At 37.9% G+C, this 21,529-nt stretch overlaps 1 protein-coding gene across 1 annotated transcript in view; it reads left to right on the forward strand.

Moving 5' to 3' along the window:
• hob (bridge-like lipid transfer protein family member hobbit) overlaps positions 1-21,529 on the forward strand; it is an 844,941-nt gene that overhangs the window by 456,513 nt on the left and 366,899 nt on the right. The window contains exons 26-27 of the mRNA XM_090409957.1: positions 117-327; positions 8,686-8,813. Coding sequence (XP_090266083.1) covers positions 117-327; positions 8,686-8,813 — 339 coding nt within the window. The remainder of the gene's footprint in view (positions 1-116; positions 328-8,685; positions 8,814-21,529) is intronic.

Genomic DNA, 21,529 nt, shown 5'->3' on the forward strand with positions numbered 1-21,529 from the left:
ATTCCACTCACATTTTATTGTATTTTTAAAATTTGTTTAGAATGAATGGAGTACTGATTGTTGTTTTATTGTATACTATGTAGTACATATAATCTTTTATTTTAAAATGTGTGTAGCTGGAAAATTGGAAGAACTCTATGTTACTTTAGCAAAAAGAAATGGTGATATTTACATTCAGCGTTCTCGACAGCTCTATGAAGGTGCCCCTATGAGGACATCACTTGTCACTTGGAATTTGGAAGATGTAGAAATCACAGCTGTAGCAGATCCATCATACCATGGAACACTGAAAGTGGTTGAAATAATGAAAGAAATAGATCCGGTCAGGTAAATCATTATCAGATACTGAAAATTATGATGCTTTTAAAATTGTTTCAAGTTGGAAAGGGGGGGGGGGTAGCTAAACTATTTTAGCAGAGCAGTCCCTTTTGTGACAACTTGGCTAAATGAGATAAATGGGTTCAATTAAAGCATATTAATTTATATACAATATGATTAAAGGTCGAAGCTGGATAACTGGAGGGAGACCTCCACATTGCTTAGGTATCTATTTGGATAGTGAACAAATGAGGATGGGCTGGCAATTTCACATTTCTTCTTCTTTGAGTGCCATCTCCTATTGGAGGTTGGCGGCCACCTTGACAAATTTTGAGTGATCCTCAGCCACTCTGAACAGTCCTTCAGAGCTCATATCAATCCACTATCTGATGTCTGCTAGCCAAGATTTTCTTTGTCCTCTGCTTCCATTTATCTTCCATTTTTATAATCAATTGAAGTATCTTATATTTTATATTTTTCATTACGAAGTAGGTGGTGACCAAGATATGCAGTTTTTCTTCTTTTTATGGTATCTAAAAGCTCATGTGCTTTCCCCATTTGTTCCAGTACCTCTTGATTGGACATTTCTGCTGTCCATGGAATTTTTAACATTTGTCTGTATAACCACATCTCAAAGGTTTGAAGTTTTTATATCGATGTCATCTTCAAGGTCCAAGTTTCTGCACTGTACAGTAGTACAGACCATAGATTTAACCATGCATGCTCTAAGTTTAAATTGTGGTTACACAGTGTTGATTTCATCAGGAAAAAAATTTTCTTCCCTTCAATTCTAACTTTTATTTCCATTTCTGGATTGCATTCTTCATTTAACCACATTCAAGATATTTAAATTTTGTCACTCTTTCTATTTGTTTCCCATTTAAAGAAAGTGCTGAATTAAGAATTGGTTTTTTGCTTATGACCATGAATTTAGTTTTGGTGATATTTATTCTTAATCCCATTTTTTCACTCTCTTTGTTCACTAGTTCAAGAAGATGTTGAAGATCCTGAATATTGTCAGCCAGGAGAGCTGTGTCATCATCATATCGGATTTTATTGATGATTTCACCATTTATATTAATCCCTTCCTCTGTTCCTTTTTAAGATTCAAATTGAAATTTTTGAAAAATGGCTTCTGAGTATATGTTAAAAATCAAAGTCAAGGATGCATGCTGTCGCACTCATCCTTGACTTTGATTTCAGATTTAGTCGACCAAATTATGTTGTTATTGGCATAAACCATAATGCAAACCAGCAAAGGTTGGTCGATTGGTAGAGCCTCTGCTACTAATGGCTCGCAAAAAGTTAAGCAAGTTTGAGCGCGGTTAGTAATCGGAAGGGGTTTCAGTCATTCGATACTGTTGGCACTCTCTCTCTCGATGAGTCTTTGGACTCCCTGGAGGTGTCACATAATAATAAAATGACAATACGACATGACAGAATTTCTCGCTGACTGGAGTGTCTCCCAGTTAAACAAGCCAATTTTTAAAAAATTTTGTTTTTGTCAGGGAACCAGGGCAAACAGCAAAAAGTCAGCTACTGGAAAAAATCCCAACTCAGCATTAGAAGAATTCAAAATTGGCACCATCAAAGTAAGAAGCATCAATGGATAAGTATCAGATTTACATAATAAGTATTACTGGGGGGAGGGGGGGGGAATAAAATGCTAAGTTATTTCTAAGCAACAAACAAAAGACATGTTTGGGCTATAATAACTGGAGAGAGATGGGAATGAGTAACTGTAGTATTTAACCTACATATGAGGATACTCCTCTTGAATGGTAGGTAGTATCAAGTAGAGTGATGTTGCCAAATATCAGAATGGGGAACTTGACAATTAGACTTATTTGTGCTTATGGTCCCATAGAAGGTTCTACCAAGGAAGAAATGGAGGAATTTTTGAGGCATTTAGAGAAGACTGCTGGCACAAAGAAAAAGCAAAAGTTGTTTGGAGATCTAAACAGTAGCGTTGGAAATGATTACTAGATATGTAGAAATGTTTTGGGAAATTTTTGAGAAAATAGCAGAATAAATAATAATGCTAAGTACCTACTAATGACTTTAAATTTTTCAGGAAATGACAACGTATACTAAAATATTGATTGATTAAAGTTTTTTTTTATTTTAGAATAAGATTACACTGTTTTTTTTTTTTTTTTTGACCAATAAATTTTATGATAAATTATCATCATCATCATACGTATCAAGGATTTAGGCCTAGCATGGCCTATTCCAGCCTTTAGAAGTCATCATTGAATCGTTTAAGAGGATGTCCTGGTAATGATAAATTATGCCAACAAGTTTTACCAAACAGCCCAGTTGATGAAACTTGTTGGCATAATTTATCATTAAATTTACTGGTCAAAAAAAACCCAGTGTAATTTTATTCTAAATATAATTAAGTTAGTGGCCAAAAAATATACTCATATAAAGTTTTTTTAATTATATTTTAGTATACGTTGTCATTTCCTAAAAAATTTAAAGACTTGCAACCAATGTATAAGTTTATCTACAACACACTTTTTGGAAACTTATGGAGACAACTACCATGTTTGAGTAAAACTTTAGTTTAATATAAACCAAAATCAACACTCAACATTTCGACCTTCATATCAAGGTCATCTTCTGGAGCATATGCATTATATACAGAGAAACAAGCTGCACTATAATCTACATGGTTTCCTAAAGTTACTGACCAGCCATTACAATAATTATTGGCCTGACCTCTGGTGGAAAAAATAAAATAAAAATTAAAAAATAAAATAAACCTTTACTACATCAACGCTAGTGTCCTATTATTATCTATTGGTTACAAAATTGCATTCGACTGGAGAGCAACATGTTTATATATATATATAGATATATATATGACTACTACTATTAACTCGGGGTTGGGATATGTTCATTTTTAATATTAACTGACTTAAAACCCGAGAATTATAACAAAATGAGATTTATTTGAAAACGCAACATGTTTCGTCGAGATTGACTTCATCAGGCGTTAAGAACATAGAAAGATATTAAAAGACACTGAAAATAACATTGAGACTCTAAAGCTATACAATTATAAAGTTATAATATTCGGCTGTGAATTACAGTTATTATCAACTTGAGCTATAGTCCGTGTTAAAGTTCTATTGTTGTACACTTGTGCGTGTGTGGAACCACGCGATCTCCAGTATCTGATAGTAGAGCTGAAAGAGTCAGGCAAATTATAGCTGAGATTATTGTTAATACGAAGTGGGTCCAAGGTGATTTCTTTGGACTCCACAATGCGGCGTTCCACCTCATCATGGCAAATGTGTAGGTTTGAAGTTGAAGTCCAATTTATCTCATGTTGGCGGCTTTCGTTGTTCGTGTTTATTGAAAACAGGACATGGCCTGACAGAGCAGTTGCTCTGGTTCTCTTATAAGCAATGTCTCTCTGGTGCTCCTTGAGACGTAGGAGGATAGATTTCTCCGTTTCCTCATAGTAAGGCTTTCTGCACTCACATGTGACCTTGTATACACCTGGGAATTGTAGAAAGTTGTGAGATTGTTTATAGTTGCTGAAACGTGATCTTATTTTTGGCAGAGTCGAGAAGCACGTTTGTATGTTAAACTTCTTTAGGATTCTACTCAGTTTTTTGGATAGTGTGCTGATATATGGCAAGACGATATGACCTTTGGAGTCGTCCTGTGTCTCTACATTGCTACGTTGACGGTGGGATAATTGGTTTTTAATACTTTTTAAAGAGTAGCCATTGTTTTTAAAGGTCCATTTAAGATGTCGTAGTTCTTATATATATATATATATATTAAAAACATGATTATACATATCAATTTCAACCAGTTGGTATGGAATAGTTTCCAATACTAGCTGAAGGTTGCTTAATGTCCTAAAATATGCTAGATACTAAATATTAAGTAGGCTGAATATGTGCCATCCAGATTCTTGGAATTTTCATGCCACCATTATTGTTGATATTCGGATGGTTAATCAGAATTTCGCAGGTTTCTTTAAATTTTCTTTCATATCAGGTTTTTGTATGCTGTAAAAAGCGGGTACTTTTCCAATCAATTTGGTGTAAGATGTTGAGAGCTTGATCTGAGAGGCCTGCTTCACCAAAATTGTTATATTTAATGTGTCTTTTGTGTTCTTTTTTTTACGTATAGGGATTGTACATCCAGTTTCACCGATATAAGGTAAGTTACAGGTGCAGTAGATACAATAAACTCCAGGATGTGCTAATGGGAGGAGAGGATCCTTAGAGGTGTTGAATATGTTTTTTTAGTTTTGTAGGTGGTTTAAAGATGACATTGAGATTATAATGGTGTAGGATTCTGTTGATTTTTTTCTGGTAACCCTTTAATGTATGAGGTGGCTATGGTTTTACTGTAATCTAGATTATTTTTTTGATGAAGTTTTATGAAGAGCTTTATTAATAGTATTTTTGTTATAGCCATTATTCATAAATGTGCTGCTAATAATTTCTAATTCTTGTTTAAGAGCTTACTGATTAGAGCAAATTGTTATAGCACTGTTTTTAAGGGTGTTAATGACCATATTTTTGTGATGGGTGGTGGTATGATTTAGCATGTATGTATTGGCCAGTATATGTTGGTTTGCGGTAGACCGTGAAGGATAGACTGCCTGAAGGAAGGCATGTGACCATTGTATCCAGGAACGAGAGCGAGTTCTGATTTTCAATTTCGATAGTAAATTGTATGCATTCATGTTGTTTGTTCAGGTGGCTAAGTAATATGTTTAATCTTTGTCTCCCATGTGGCCAGATAACGAAAACATCGTCAATGTATCTAAGCAACACTGTAGGTTTTAGAGTGAAGGAATAGATAGAGCAAAGAGCACTTTGCTCTATCTATTTTTATTCTTATGAGCAAAGAGCACTTTGCTCAAAAGCTTCCATATAAAAGTTAGAAATTGGGGTGGGGGGATAGTGGTAAGCCCATGGCCATACCTTCTTTTTGTAGGTAAAATTTATTTTGCCGCACGAAGTAATTGGAACGTAGTATATGGACAAAGAAGACCATAATGTCGGGTGGAAATTTGTTCCGTAGGAGAAGAATTGTGTCATTGATTGGGACATTTGTGAAAAGGGCAGAAACATTGAAACTGACTAATAAATCATCTTTGCCGATTGTTATGTTTTTAATTTTGTTTATAAAGTGTTGTGTGTTCTTTATATAGGAGGGGGAATGATCTACCAACTCCTTGAGTGTTGATACTAATTTTTTGGCTAGGTGGTAAGTAGGGCTATCTATTCCTTCAACTATCAGCCAAAGCAGCACGTTTTGTTTGTGTACTTTAAGAACACCATATACAGTGATACTTCGGCTAATGAAGATAATTCCTTCCGGAATCACATTTGTTAGCCGAAACGTGATTTCCTGTAGGTTTCTATAGAAAATCGTTTAATTCATTCTGGATGCTGCCTACTATTTAAAGATAAGTTTTATAAAATAGTAAAATGCACACTATAAAAGGGCAAAAACTCACCAAAGGCTGAGATGAATAGCTATCCAATTAGATCAAGGAGAATGGAAAGTAGAATGAAAAACTGGCAATCTTTACACTGTTATATACACTTTATTAAACTGAAAATATGTACAAAATGTTTTTACTATTCTTCTTACAAATTTTCAAAGTTTATTCAAGGTAAGTCTCCTCTTCTTCAGTAGCTGGCCTCTGTCTCTTTGCTAAAGGAGAAGTCAAAAATCTGTCCAAAGTTGATTGAACTTTTCATTTTTTCAGAATGTTTTTAAAGTGATTCAGCCACTTCTCTTCAACCAAGGCACAAAGTCTGTTCATTTCAGCTTTGTTGGGATGCCACTATGTAGTCAAAAACTGAAACTCTTCCCAGCAGTGTAGCATTTTTTTAATGTCACCTGTTGATATTCTTCCCTTTTTATTGCCGTTCTCCTCCTCTGATGTGCACTCTTTATCTTCCTTGTCTCTTTCCTGATTCAGTTGCTTTTTCAACTCTTCAAGATCTTCTGTTGTCAGATCTTTTGAGTGTTCTTCTACATCTTCTTTGTTTACCTCCAAATTTAATGCTTTGCCCAAGGAGACTATCTTATTTACAATGTCAGCATCTTCAACATCTTGAACACTGGAAACAGCACTTCTTATCTTGCAGCGGTCTGGCCATAACTTTTTCCAGTCAGCATTAAGTGTGCTAACTGACACTCTTTGTCCCATGCCATGACAATGACTTGAATAGCATGAAGGATATGATAATGATCCTTCCAGAATTCCCTCAGAGTCAGAGTGGTAAATGAAGTTGCATCAGAACATCTTTGGAACATGTGTTTTGTATACAATTTCTTAAAGTTTGATATGACCTGTTGGTCCATGGGTTGCAAAATAGATGTGGTGTTTGCAGAAAGAAATTTTATCTTGATGAAGTTAAATTCTGCCTCCAAATAATCTTCTTCCAAACCAGGTGGATGCCCTGGAGCATTGTCCAGAAGAAGCACAGCCTTTTCGGGCAAGTTTTCTTCTCTCAGGTGCTTTTTCACCATGGACCCAAACACCTCCATGATCCACTCTGTGAGTATGCTTCTTTTTACCCATGCCTTGGTGTTTGACTTCCAATAAACACTAAGCATGGGCTTGCAAACATTCTTCTTCTTGAAAATTCTTGGTGTTTCAGAGTGGAAGACCAACATTGGTTTAATTTTGAGATCACCATTTGCATTAGCACAAATTAAGAGTTATTCTATCTTTCATAGGTTTGTACCCTGGCATACACTTCTCTTCTTTTGTGATGAAAGTTCTTTTTGGGCATTGCTTCTAGAACAACCCAGTTTCGTCACAATTAAACACTTGTTCTGGCTTGTATCCATGAATGATGGTCCACTCCTGAAATTTTCTAACAAACTTCTCAGCCTCCTCTTTATTTGCACTGGCTCCTTCTCCATGTCTGATAAGAAGTAGCCATCCACTATGATACTACCCAAGCACAAAGGATACGGCGAAGACTATAAGATAGAATGGTCAGAAGACATCAATGTCTTGGAAGTATCAAGAATGGTTACATGAGCTTTTCCAAGTCTTTCCATGGCCTGTGTCAAAAGGTAGTTAATGAGAATGTCAGCTGTAGAATAAGAATGGCAGAATCCATACTGGTGATTGCTAATTAACTGATGAGTCTCCTGGTAGTGAAGAAGCTAGTTGTTGACTTTGCCATCACTTCTGAGAAGGCAGTGGCATGACAATTTGATGAGTGATTTTTTAGCTTCCTTTTATTTATTTATTTTATTTATTTATTTTTTTTTTAGGAGGTAGGCCAGATCAAGGCTTACTTCCATATTGTTGGACAGATAAAAATGACATTGTATAGGTGACACGGGATGGATGTTAATTCTGGAGCATAAATGGATACCATCTGCACAGGAAATTTATTAGAATCAGTACTAATGAGGATTTTTCTAATGTCCTTCTGATGAAACATCAGGGGAAGCATGCTGTAAATAATTAGTAATATTGTAGGAAGATTTGCCTTGGTCATCTATACAGGAGTTGGAAGAAAAGACTGTTACCAAGAGGTCTACCCTTGTTTTGGGGTGGTGTTACTAAGTACCATCAAGATATGAGACAGTTGGAAACAAGGTGGAAACATTGTTAAGATCTTCGAGAAATTAGTGAGGGACCTATATAGCATTGGGCAGTGAGGGTGACGTTATCTGTGAGAGTCAACAACGAAGAGAGTGAAAAAATGGGATTAAGAATAAATATCACCAAAACTAAATTCATGGTCATAAGCAAAAAACCAATTCTTAATTCAGCACTTTCTTTAAATGGGAAACAAATAGAAAGAGTGACAAAATTTAAATATCTTGAATGTGGTTAAATGAAGAATGCAATCCAGAAATGGAAATAAAAGTTAGAATTGAAGGGAAGAAAATTTTTTTCCTGATGAAATCAACACTGTGTAACCACAATTTAAACTTAGAGCATGCATGGTTAAATCTATGGTCTGTACTACTGTACAGTGCAGAAACTTGGACCTTGAAGATGACATCGATATAAAAACTTCAAACCTTTGAGATGTGGTTATACAGACAAATGTTAAAAATTCCATGGACAGCAGAAATGTCCAATCAAGAGGTACTGGAACAAATGGGGAAAGCACATGAACTTTTAGATACCATAAAAAGAAGAAAAACTGCATAGCTTGGTCACCTACTTCGTAATGAAAAATATAAAATATAAGATCACACTACTTCTATGATATGTACTATTCTGAAGCAGGAGGACTCGATAAAGGCTATAACTCCAGCTGAGGGCGTTAAAATTATTTCAAAACTACACACGCAACTCTGTCCATAAAAAGATGGAGAACCTGCTGATTTTTTGGTTGACAGGGAAGCAGCTCGCAGGAGACACTGTGACAGAGACTATAATTTGCGAGAAGGCACGAGCGATTTACACAGGTTTGCTGCAACAGACCTCAGATACTTCTGCACAGGAGGCTTCACAAGAGCAGTTCAAAGTCAGTCGTGGGTGGTTCGAAAATTTCCGAAAAAGGACCGACATTCACTCTGTTGTCAGGCATGACACAGAGAGCTCTGATTCTAAGGCAGCTGAGGAATTTGTAAAAACCTTTGCTGAATTGATCGAAGCCAAAGGATAAACCCCCCCCCAACAAGTTTTCAACTGTGACGAGACAGGCTTTTCTGGAAGAAGATGCCAAGCAAAACTTACATAATGGCAGAAGAAAAGAAGATACCAGGTCACAAGTCCATGAAGGATAGGTTGACTCTCGCACTGTGTGCAAATGCGAGTGGTGACTGCAAGATCAAGTTGCTGCTCATATACCACTCAGAAAACTCCAGAGCCTTCAAGACACATAAGGTTTTAAAAGAAAAACTGCAGGTTATGTAGAGGGCAAACCCAAAGGTGTGGGTCACTAGGCATTTTTTTGTGCACTGAGTCAACTTGGTCTTTGGTCCTGCCGTTAAGGAATACCTCGAAGTCAATGACTTACCCCTGCAAGCCCTTCTCGTCCTTGACAATGCTCCTGACCACCCACCAAACCTTGAAGACGACATTCTTGAGGAGTTCAGCTTTATAAAGGTTCTCTACTTTCCACCCAACACCACCCCTATCCTACAGCCCATGGACCAACAGGTGATCTCCAATTTCAAGAAACGTTTTACCAAACACATGTTCCAACGCTGCTTTCGAGAGTTCTGGAAGGACCACTACAACATTGTCATATGCCTCAAAATTATTGATATGGCCTGGCAGGGTGTTACAAAAAGGACCTTGACCTCTGCATGGAAAAAGCAGTGGCCTGAGGCTGTGGCTGAAAAGGACTTTAAAGGGTTTAGACCTGAATAGGAAGTGCTGGAGGAGATTGTGTCCCATGGAAAGTCCATGGGCCTGGAGGTGGATGTGGGAGACATTGAAGACCTTGTTGCCGCACATTCCGAGGAACTGACGACGGAAGAGTTGACGGAACTACATACGCAGCAACATAGGGAGGTTCTGCAGTAGATTGGTACAACCGCAGAGGCAGAGGTGGTTATCTCTTCAAGTGAGATAAAGAAAGTGTTGGCAATGTGGGAAAAAGTTTCGGACTTTATTGAAAAGAAACACCTTGAAAAAGTTGCAACTGCTCATGCAGCGGCACTATTTAATGACACTTGCCTAACTTATTTCAGAAACATTCTAAAAGGGAGGAAGAAACAAAGCTCCTTGGACAGGTTTCTATTGAAACGCACTGCGGTTGAAAGTGACGAAAGCATGGCAAAAATGAAAAAAACTAGTGAAGAAGAAAATTAAGTTAAGCAAAAGTGAAGTGAAAGAAAAAATTAATACCATATGCTAATCGGCTCTGCCAACATCTGTTTATTTCTTTAGATTCTCTTTTACATGTATGTATGTACAGTATTTGGTTTTATTTTGTTTGTATACGATATTTGTTCATTATAAATACATTATTATAAAAAAATTGGAGTGGTTTTTTGGGGGCGGTACGAATTAATTTCATTTTAATTAATTTCAGTGGGGAAAATTGATTTGAGATACGAGCATTTTGACTTACGAGCTCGGTCATGGAATGAATTAAACTAGTATCTCAAGGTACCACTGTATATATAAACATGTTGCTCTCCGGCCCAATGTAATTTTGTAACCAATAGATAATAATAGGACTCTAGCGTTGATGTACTTTTTGTTTTATTTTCCACCAGAGGTCAGGCTAATAATTGTTGTAACTGTTGGTCTGTAACTTTAGCAAACCATGTAGATTGTAGTGCAGTTTGTTTCTCTGTATATAGGGTATATGCTCCAGAAGATGACCTTGATATGAAGGTTGAAACGTCGAGTGTTGATTTTGGTTTATATTAAACTAAAGTTTTACTCAAACACGGTAGTTGTCTCCATAATTTTCCAAAATGTATTCTGATCACCGTGTAAGCCTAAAAGAAAGGTTTATCTACAAGAATGAAGTACTTGCTAGATTTCTGTTCAGGACATTATTGTTATTATTAACAGTAGGCTTCCATGGAGCTAAAAGACTCAACATGAGAGGCAAATGCTGTTACACACAAAGTCCATCAAACCACTCTTTAAACTCATTCAGTGTATCTGCATTCACCACAGTGTCAGGCAATGCTTTCCACTCACTAACCTTTCTCCATGCAAAGACCCTGTTCCTTATGCTCCTGCTCACATCCTCCTTATACTGCTTCCATCCTCTTGTTCTATCCCATTCTACAAAAAATTTCTTCTGCATTAACCTCGTAACAACTCTTTATCAATTTAAATGTCTCAATGATGTCCTCTCTCTTCCTTCTATTTACGAGGCTTTGCAAACTGCATTCCCTCAATCCACCCCCCCCCCCCCCCACCCCCCCCCCCCCCCACCCCCCCCCCCCCCCACCCCCCCCCCCCCCCACCCCCCCCCCCCCCCACCCCCCCCCCCCCCCACCCCCCCCCCCCCCCACCCCCCCCCCCCCCCACCCCCCCCCCCCCCCACCCCCCCCCCCCCCCACCCCCCCCCCCCCCCACCCCCCCCCCCCCCCACCCCCCCCCCCCCCCACCCCCCCCCCCCCCCACCCCCCCCCCCCCCCACCCCCCCCCCCCCCCACCCCCCCCCCCCCCCACCCCCCCCCCCCCCCACCCCCCCCCCCCCCCACCCCCCCCCCCCCCCACCCCCCCCCCCCCCCACCCCCCCCCCCCCCCACCCCCCCCCCCCCCCACCCCCCCCCCCCCCCACCCCCCCCCCCCCCCACCCCCCCCCCCCCCCACCCCCCCCCCCCCCCACCCCCCCCCCCCCCCACCCCCCCCCCCCCCCACCCCCCCCCCCCCCCACCCCCCCCCCCCCCCACAAAAAAAAATTAAACAAGGCATAAGTAATGTGACAAAGACTCAATAATGCAAACACATATCAGCATATGTGATATGTGTTTAATCCACTCCTTGTTTAATTTTGTTCGCCTTTCATCTGGCAGTCTACTAATATGGCCAACCCATTTCCATGCTTTACAACACTTCACAGTATCTTCTGCAGAAGTCATCTCTCTAATTTTAGTATTTCTTATTCAATCCCTTTTTTGTTATGTGGAATATTCTTCTCTCCAAAGCGATTAGAGCCACACAGAACCTCTCTTCATGTTTTTTAGTTGTTTCCTCTATCTCACTTCCATTCTATCCTTCCCTTACAGACTCATTCCAGCCGTTATTTCATATATATACTGTTTCTTACCTATGAGCTTTTTTTTGGGGTATTTCAATGAGCACTTGCCAAACTGACTGGTATTCCTCCACTTTTCCTGAAACAAATCTATTTTCTAAGCAATAAATACAAAATGTTGTATTCAAGAACAATCAGGTAAAAGAAGGATTGCTGTAATATTGAACACTAAATACGAGGCTAATCATCTTGAATGGGAGACTATATCAAGTAGGGTGATACAGGCAAATATCAGAATGGGGAACTGGACAATTAGACTTATTTGTGCCTATGGTCCCACAGAAGGTTCTACTAAAGTAGAAGTGGAGACATTTTTTGAGGCTTTAGAGAATGTAACTGACACAATGAAAAATGAAAAGTTGATCCTTGTTGGGGATCTAAATAGCAGAGTAGGAAATGATTGTCTGACATCAAATATTCCCAAAAAATATTTGTAAGAAAAGATCAAGCCTAATAATAATGACAAATACCTATTGGAAATCAGTTGAATAAATTCATATGGAATAAGAAAGAAATTAGTCAGAACACTAAATTAGCTGTATACAAGACAGTGTTCAAACCAGTTTTAACTTATGGATCTGAGAGCTGGGTCAGAAGTAAAACACTTGACCAAAGACTAGAGACCGCAGATATGAGAGTACTGAGAAAGATTATAGGCATGAACAGATGGCATCAATGGTAATATCATATTAAAAATGAGGATATTAGGAAAGAACTTGACATTGTCAGCATCCAGGAATGCGTTAGCAGAGCTAATCTCAGATGGTATGGTCACTTAAATAGAATGGGAGAGGAAAGATTAGCAAAACAAGTGTTCTCTGCCAGGTTGGCAGGAAAACGACCCAGAGGAAGACCAAGATATAGGTGGATTGATACGGTACAAAGTGCCTTAGACGATAGAAATATAAAATCTGATAATGTTGTAGTCTTGACAAGTAAACAGACTGATTTGGAGGAAAATTGTAGATAGGAAGTTAGTAGTGATGTAATTTTTTTCATGTAGTACTGTCATATCCTGTACACCCCTTGAGGGTACATTTCAGGAATTTGATGATGATGATGATGATGAAATACCTATTGGATTTCTGCTCAGGACATGGACTGGTTATTACTAGCACCATGTTCCAACATAAAAATGTGCACAAATTCACATGGAGAGAAGAGGCAAGGAATAAGAAGAGTCTCTTTGACTATGTTATTGTTGATAGTGATGTTTTCTGAGTGTAGCAGGACACTAGAGGAAACAGACGATTTGAAATTGTAAGTGATCACCAATTAATCTTGAACAGAATAAAATTGAATTTCATATTGAAAAGAACATGTAAAAAAGTTTTAAAGTAAATAAAAGTTGAACAGCTCTGAGATGTGAACTGTAGACTAAAATACACAAACATTATTCAAGAAAAAAATGAAAGAGTGTGAGAATAGGAACCAAACCTTCGTTCCTGTTCTCAGATTTAGCCAGAGAGGCGTGTGGTGAGATTGTTTGCAAGAATAGAAAAATAAGAACTGCATGGTGGATGCAGAAAGTTAAAGAGGCAGTAAAAGGAAAGAAGAAAGTATATCAAAAGTTCCTGGCAAATAAGTCAGCTTGTGCTCTTAGAAAATACAGACTCAAATGTAAGAAAGTTAAACACTGTGTAAAACTAGCTAAACAAAAGTCATGGGAAGACTTTGGTAAGAATATAGAAAATAAATATCAGGAAGGGGACAAAATATTCTGGAGGCTATTGAAAAAGCTCAGAAATGGAGGAAAGAGTGCTGTAAAAGGAATTAGAGATGATAAAGGTGACTTGAAAACTCAAGAAAAAGATATAGTTCGTGTATGGAGTAATTACTTCAAAAAATTGCTAAATGAAACAAGCAGTTACAGTAAAGTGGTAAAAAACACTTCACAGACATGCAATCAGGAATACATATCCATTCTTGAAGCAGAAAAAGCCATCAAAAGCCTGAAATGTGGAAAGGCAGTGGTATAAAAGTCTTGAAGTGGCTGCATTGTATAGTTCAGAAGGCCTGTACAGAGAGATGAATTCCAGATGATTGGAGTAGAGCTCTCTCATATACCCATATATAAAAAGGGAAATAAAACGGAATGTAAGAATTTCAGAGGTATTTTCTAGTGAGAGTGTTCCTGGTAAGATTTATGCAGGTACACTTGAGAAATGGATGAGAAGGATTGTGCAAGCGAGCTTGGTGAAGAATAAACTGGATTCAGGTCAAATAGACGCTGTCAGGATCAGATTCTTCACTTTACGACAGATAGTTGAGAAATCGTGGGAATATAACAAAATAACAGAGATCTGTATTTAAGTTTTGTAGACCTGCAAAAGTCATATAACAAGGTGCCAAAAGAATAGCTATTCGAAACGCTACAGTTATATGTTGTCAATGGGGCATTATATCAAGCAATACTTAGCTTTTATTTGAATTATAAGTCAGCAGTTGGAATCGAAGGAAGTACAGGAAGATGGTTTGATGTTAAATCTGGTGTTGGAGAACAATCCCCTGTGTTAAGCATTATTTATATGGATGAAGTAAAGCAGTTTTAAACCAAGTCTCAAAATTATGGAAACAGTTATCAAAATTATGGAACCAGACTCCAAAAATATTGGAGTCTGGTTCAAGGATACATAGTGGTTAGTCGGCGAATTTAGTTCTTCTGTAAAGTTGGTGATTTTTGTCTGTTTTTATTGTGTTTTCCCTTAGAAAATTAGTGTTTTGTAGTATGCTAGTGTACATTTTAGTGTTTTATAGTGTATTATTAGTGTTTTATCATATATTTTTATTTCAATTTCAATATATTTCAATAAATACAATATATTTTAATATATAGTATACTTTTCAAATGGCTCCAAGAAAGGTAATGCTAAAAAAGGCACTCCAGGAGAGAACAAGAAGCTTAGACCTACCAACGAGCTTATTGTGCACATGGAGGAGGTTAATGAAAATGAATTAACTGCTAAAATAGCGAAGTTGAAGCAAATCATCAGAGAGACGACGTGGGAATTGCATAAAGTTGAGAGACGTTTAAATGAGCATAAGGGAGAAAAAGAAAAACGAACACGAAAATAAGAAACAAAACAAGGAAACAGGTAAGTCAGGAAATTACGGAAATCAGGTAAGTGGCATTGTTAGTAAAAAGTTATTTAGTATGGTGACTCTATAATAAAACATGCTATAGATGAACGAGTTATAACTTCGAGTTTTCTTGTAGCAAAAATTAAAAATATAATGCAAGCAATTCAAAAACAGAAAAGAAAAGTAAATGAAATCGTAATTGTAGTAGGCACAAGCGATTTAACTGGCGATAAGTTCAGTATGAGAGAGGACATGAAAGGGTTGTTGGAAGAGTGAAAATGAAAATGTTTAGTATTTTACCTCGCTATGATAAAAAAAGGAATTAAGAAGAAGGGCTATGATGGCAAAGGATTCAATGCATAGGCTATGTAGAAGGAATGGATGTGAGTTTTTGGATATGTGGAGTTAGTTTGAGGGAAAATTGGATTTGTATAAGAGGGATAGCCTACACCTGAATGTGTTTGGTATCAGGAGTCTAGATAAACTAATAACTTGTATGAGACCTAACACAGAAAATCAGGGGAAATAAATTATAAAGGTAGGAATGGTGTGAATGTGAGTGTAAGAGCGACAGTATTATGTAACTGTGTTAACGACGGGAATGGGATGTGTCCCGGAAATGTTGACGAGGCGAGAACGATTTCGGGTTTGTGTTCATCCAGTTCGGACCCATCATATGTGTGCAAAGATGTCTACATGTGTACGGCATTAAAGAAGAATAATGATCTCAAGCTGTCCAGCTGTGTCATGCAGACTGCAAACAAGAATATACAAAAGAACATTCAGGTAGATTATTATATCTGTATATCGATGCATCACCAGCTAGAAAAGATGAGCATGAAAAGAGTAATCATAATGGGAGACTTTAATTATCTAAATATTGATTGGGTAGGAGTAGAATCTCATGAGAAGAATGAAAACGCATTTATTGAGCTGTTGCAGGAAACTTCCTCCAGCAGCATGTGACAGAAGGAACTCGAGGTCAAAGAGTGTTAGATTTGATTCTAGTGTCAGAGGGCATTTCAGTTAAAGATATAACATTGTGCCTCCAGTCGATGGCAGAGATCATGTGGTACTCACTTGGGAAGTGACTACGTTTATGAATGTTCCATTTAGAATAGGTTTTATGCTGAGCTACAAAGCAGGAAATTATGACCTACTGAGGAGTATACTGAGTTCAGTGGAATGGGATCGGCTTCTGGATGAAAAGAATATTGGCATTGCATGGGAGCATTTAAACAATACTTAAATGATCTGATATCAGAATGCATCCTGAGAGTTTGAAGAAAAAAATAGGATAGGAGTCAAATGGGTGTGTAATCTTATTAAGCAAGAGATTCACAAGAAAAGGATGATGTGAAAGGAATACGTGTGCATTAGGAAAATTATAAGCATCAGGCTAGAATAGTCACAACTGTTGCACAAAAAGTAAAGTCTGATAAAGAAACTGACTCTGCGTGCTAAAGACAACCCACAAGAATTCTATCAATATGCTGCAAGTAAAAGAAAGAATGAATATGAAAGAATAACTCCTCTAAATTCAGATGGTGTGAGGGTTACAGATGCAGAAGATGTTGTTCAACTAATGAGTGCCCATTTTGTTAAAAGCTATCAACCTGGTGAACACATCATTGAACTCACTGTTACCTCTTCACTAGATGAAGAAATGCAGGTGTGTGAGGCTGAGGTGTTAGAGCTGTTGCACAAATTGAATAAGAATTCGGCAATAGAGACTGATGGGATATCAGCACGTGTGCTAAAAGAGTGTTCAGCTGAACTGGCTATTCCTGTGACGAGGATGTTTAATATGAGTCTTAGAACAGGGAAGATTATGCAGGAATGGAAGGAATGTATGGTAATTCCATTGCACAAGGGTGGTACAAAGACCATTGTATTCAACTCTCAACCAATTAGTATCTCAGGAATGGTGGTGAAGGTTTTGGAAAAACTGGTAATGGCCTGCATTCAGAAATGGGTCGACAGTGAATTCCTGCTTTGCAACAAACAACTAAGGGAAGGTCATGTTTTAGCAACTTACTCACATTCTATAACAATGTTACCATTGAACTAGATGAGGGGAATGGATACACCATAATACTTCTGGATTTTGCTAAGGCTTTTGACAGAATACAGCATGGAACACTGTTGCATAAATTGAAGAAAATGGATTTGGGTTATACAATATTAGCATGGATAAGAAGATGACTGACTGACAGATATCAAACAGTGCTATACAGGGGATCTGAGTCTGCAAGGTTTAAAAGAGATGGTGACGTTTGGGTAGTTGATGCCCAGGTGGTGGGAACAGGGTGCCCACTAGCCTGTAGCCATAATAATAAAGTGAACTACTCTAAAAATACAAGATCTAGTTAGGATGATACGGGAGGAGCATCGGGCAACTCCAAGGTTTACCAGCGCCACCATCTCTTTACATGGCATATGGAGTGCAGATAGTTATAAGGACTTAAAACAGTTTGGGCTTACGCAAAAGGATATAAAAGTTCTTTCCTTGAGGGCCTTACAGGGCACGCTGGTGGCATGGCGTTGCCACCAGAGAATGACTACAATGATAACTCAAACAGGCATAGGGTAATGAATACGAGGGCGTGTAAAGCCCTCGTATTCATTACCCTAAGACTTGTAAAGTCTTAGGCCTAAGACGTAATTATCCTAATAATTACAAATTATTAGGATAATTATCCTAATTGTATTAATTGGATTGTAATTATCCTAATTCATTATCCTAAGACTTGTAAAGGCTTAGGCTTATATCAAGTCTGGAAAAAATGTCTGGACGTGATGGAAGGGTAGTACTGCCCGTAACTAGTACAAAGATTAATAAAAATAAAAAATAAAAAATAATAATAATAAAAAAACAAGTGGTGTACAACAAGGTTAAGTGCTTGTTCCACTGTTATTCAATCTGTACATTAATGATTTTGGGAAGGATTTGACAAGCGACATACATTTATTTGCTGATGATGCAAAGATATAGGTAGGGTAATCTGGAATGCTTCGGTTATGCAGTCTTTGCACAATGATTTGAATAGACTGGAATTGTGGACATGAGAAAATGGTAGTCATTTCAATATCAGTAAATGTCAAGTCATTCGCTTTGGCATGATTAGATATTCAATGTTGTATTATATTGGTGGGATTAGGCTAGAAGAAACTGATGAGGCTAGGGATCTTGAAGTGTTGATAGGTAGGAAGTTGAAGTTCAGGGTCCATGTGGCAAAGATTGCAAATACAACTCAAAAGATAATTGCAATGCTGAAACAAACATTCACATGTAAAGATAAGGATGTTATTTTGCTTCTTTACAAAGCCTTGATAAGATCTCACTTGGACTGTTGTGCTCAGGTCTGGTCTCCTGGTTTCCATTGTGATTCTGATATATTGGAGAGAGTACTTAAAAATGATATCAGGATTGTGGAATAATGATTATGAAGACAGATTGAGAATTTGTAGACTGCATACACTAGCAAACAGGAGAAAGAGGGGTGATATGATTGAGACTTACAAACTTTTGAAAGCATCATACAGGATTTCAGTTGATGGAATTTTTCCATTTATGGAGGGTGGGGAAAGGGGAAAGGACAAGAGGGCATCCTTGGAAGCTGAGAAAGAAGGCCCCCAAGAAGGGTGTGAAGGCTAAATTTTTCTCCCAGAGCATGGTTGGAATGGATTGCCTTTGGATGTTGTGAGTGCAAGCAGTGTGAATGAATTCAAGAATAAGTATGATAGCTGGTGTTGTGTGTAGTATGTGGCCTTCTTCGATGAGTCGCTGACTCCCTGGAGATCTCTCATAATAATAATAATAGATTTTCAGACATATTCTTGAGGTTTTTCCAAATAGCCAGTACCATCCCATTTTTATAGAATTAGGAACCCAAATTCCAGTGATAACATCATTTCCTAGACCAAGATGAATTTCCAAAAAGCCGACTGAGAAAACTTCACTGCAGATCTAGACGCATGCCTTAGAAGAATCTCCCCAACTTACAAAAACTATACACGGTTTGCTGGAGTAGTTATAGCGGTGGCAAAAATACACATTCCTTGAGGCTACCAAAAAGAATACGTGCCTGGATGGACCAATGAAAGTGAATCCCTGTATCGGAAATTCCTTGAAAATAAGGATCCTGAGATAGGAGAAGAACTGCTCCATAGTCTCAACTCTGCTCATAAGGAAAAGTGGATTCAAATAACTGAAAACATAGATTTCAAACACTTTAGTAGAAAAGCCTGGTCGCTACTTAAAAAGCTTGGTTCAAGCCCCTCTGTACCAAAAAAATCTCCTCTTGTCGATCTGAATCAGATAGCTGCTCACATTGTTTCGCTTTCTAGAGCTCCGATAGATAAAGAACATACTATAGAGGTAAAACACAAACTAAAAGCTATGAAGTCTGTAACTCAAAAGAATCAACAATATTCTTTGCCTTTTTCGTGAAGAAATATCCTCGGCACTTCAAAATATCAAAATGGGGAAGGCTCCTGGATTTGACAATGTTCATAATGAATTCCTGACGCACTGTGGACCTTATGCAAGATCGTGGCTGGCTAAGTTCTTTAACAATATACTTGAAAGTGGCTGCGTTCCTACGTTCCTAAAGAATTCAAAAGACAAAAATCATTGCTGTGTTAAAACCAGGTAAGCCAGCAGACAGAACTGAAATCTATCGCTCCATAGCCTTTTAAGTGCAACCTACAAATTGTTGGAGAGACTAATATTGAACAGGATCAGTGATAAAATTTTGGAACGTGTTCCAATAGAACAAGCAGGGTTCAGAAGAGATCGCAGCTGCACAGATCAAGTTCTCAGTTTAACAACCTACATTGAAGCAGGATTTCAAAGATGCCTGAAGACTACTGCAGTCTTTATTGACTTAACAGCAGCTTACGATACTGTTTGGAGGGAGGGACTCATATATAAATTTCTTAAGGTCATCCCATGTAAAATATTGGGTCATCTCCTAAACAACTTACTGCATGATTGATATTTCAAGGCAGTCACCTGAGGAAGCATCAGTAAACAGAGAGTGCTTAAGAATGGATTACCTCTGGGCTCAGTGCTCGTACCACTGCTTTTTAGCCTTTACATCGCAGACATTCCTGAAACCACTAGCAGGAAGTTTGCTTATGCAGATGATCTAGCTTTGGCAATCAGCAACAAGCCTATCAAAAGAATTGAAGAAATATTGACAAATGATCTGTCGGCTTTATGGCAGTTCTATAAAAAATGGAGATTAACACCAAATTCTGGTAAAACCGAATGTCTTGTAAATCAAAAACCAGAGATATGTGCTGATGGAACATTAATTTCATTTAATCCAACACCTAAATATCTGGGAATAACTCTGGATAGAACTCTGACATATAAACAGCATATGATTAATATTGCTGCTAAAGTTCACACCAGAAATAACATAGTTCAGAAGCTTTGTGGTACTATATGGGGCTCGAGTGCCACAACTATGCAGTGCACTGCTATGGGTCTAGTTTACAGTGCAGTAGAGTATGGTGCTCCTGTCTGGCTCAAGTTACCATGTCAATAAACTAGATACTCAACTCCACTCTGCATTTAATAACAGGTTGCATTAGGAGTACACCCTTACAATGGCTCTCCACTTCAAGCCACATTGCTTCTCTGGAACTGTGACAACAGGAAGCCTTGCTTCATGAATATAAAAGAATTTTAAATAACCAAAATCTCCCAATACATGAATTTATTCCAGATGCTTTATCCAATAGACTAAAATCCAGAAGACCTGCCATAAAAACCGCCCATAATCTTCTTAGCCAGAATGACAGTATGGCGAGTAGGTGGGATGTACTGTGGTGCCAAGCAGTATCACCTGAAGTTCGCAATCACATAAACATTTTCCAAAAACCATCTGGATTTGACCTGCCCAGGAATATATGGACTACGGCTAACAGGATTCGTACAGGTCATGGTGTATGTGGAGACTTACTTTCAAAGTGGGGTAAGATACCAAATCCCCACTGTCCTTGTAGAGCTGAGACCCAAACTATTTACCATATAGTACAGGAATGCGAGCTGACAGCATATCCAGGTGACTTTAAGGATATCTTTGACCTATCCCTAGAGGTGATCAACTGAATCAAAAACCTAGATGTTTAAATATGACTAATCTTCTATCTGATGCTTGTCATAAATTTCATATTTGCATTTGCCGGAATGTAGACTTTTTTTTTTTTTTTTTTAAATCATATATGTGTATCTTATCTGTGCTCATGTGTATTATATCTTATTGTCTTTTAACCATGTGTACAAGCCATACGATAAATAAATAAATAAATAATAATAATAAAATAAATTGGAGATGTTAATATCAGCTCTTTACTTTATGCAGATGACGTTATATTTTTAAATAAATCCAGTAGAAATCTGCAAGATTTTC

Source organism: Typopeltis vanoorti, chromosome 20, assembly GCF_054136105.1.
Source record: "Typopeltis vanoorti isolate ZY-2024b chromosome 20, IOZ_Tvanoo_1.0, whole genome shotgun sequence".
NCBI classification, from domain to species: Eukaryota; Metazoa; Arthropoda; class Arachnida; order Uropygi; family Thelyphonidae; genus Typopeltis; species Typopeltis vanoorti.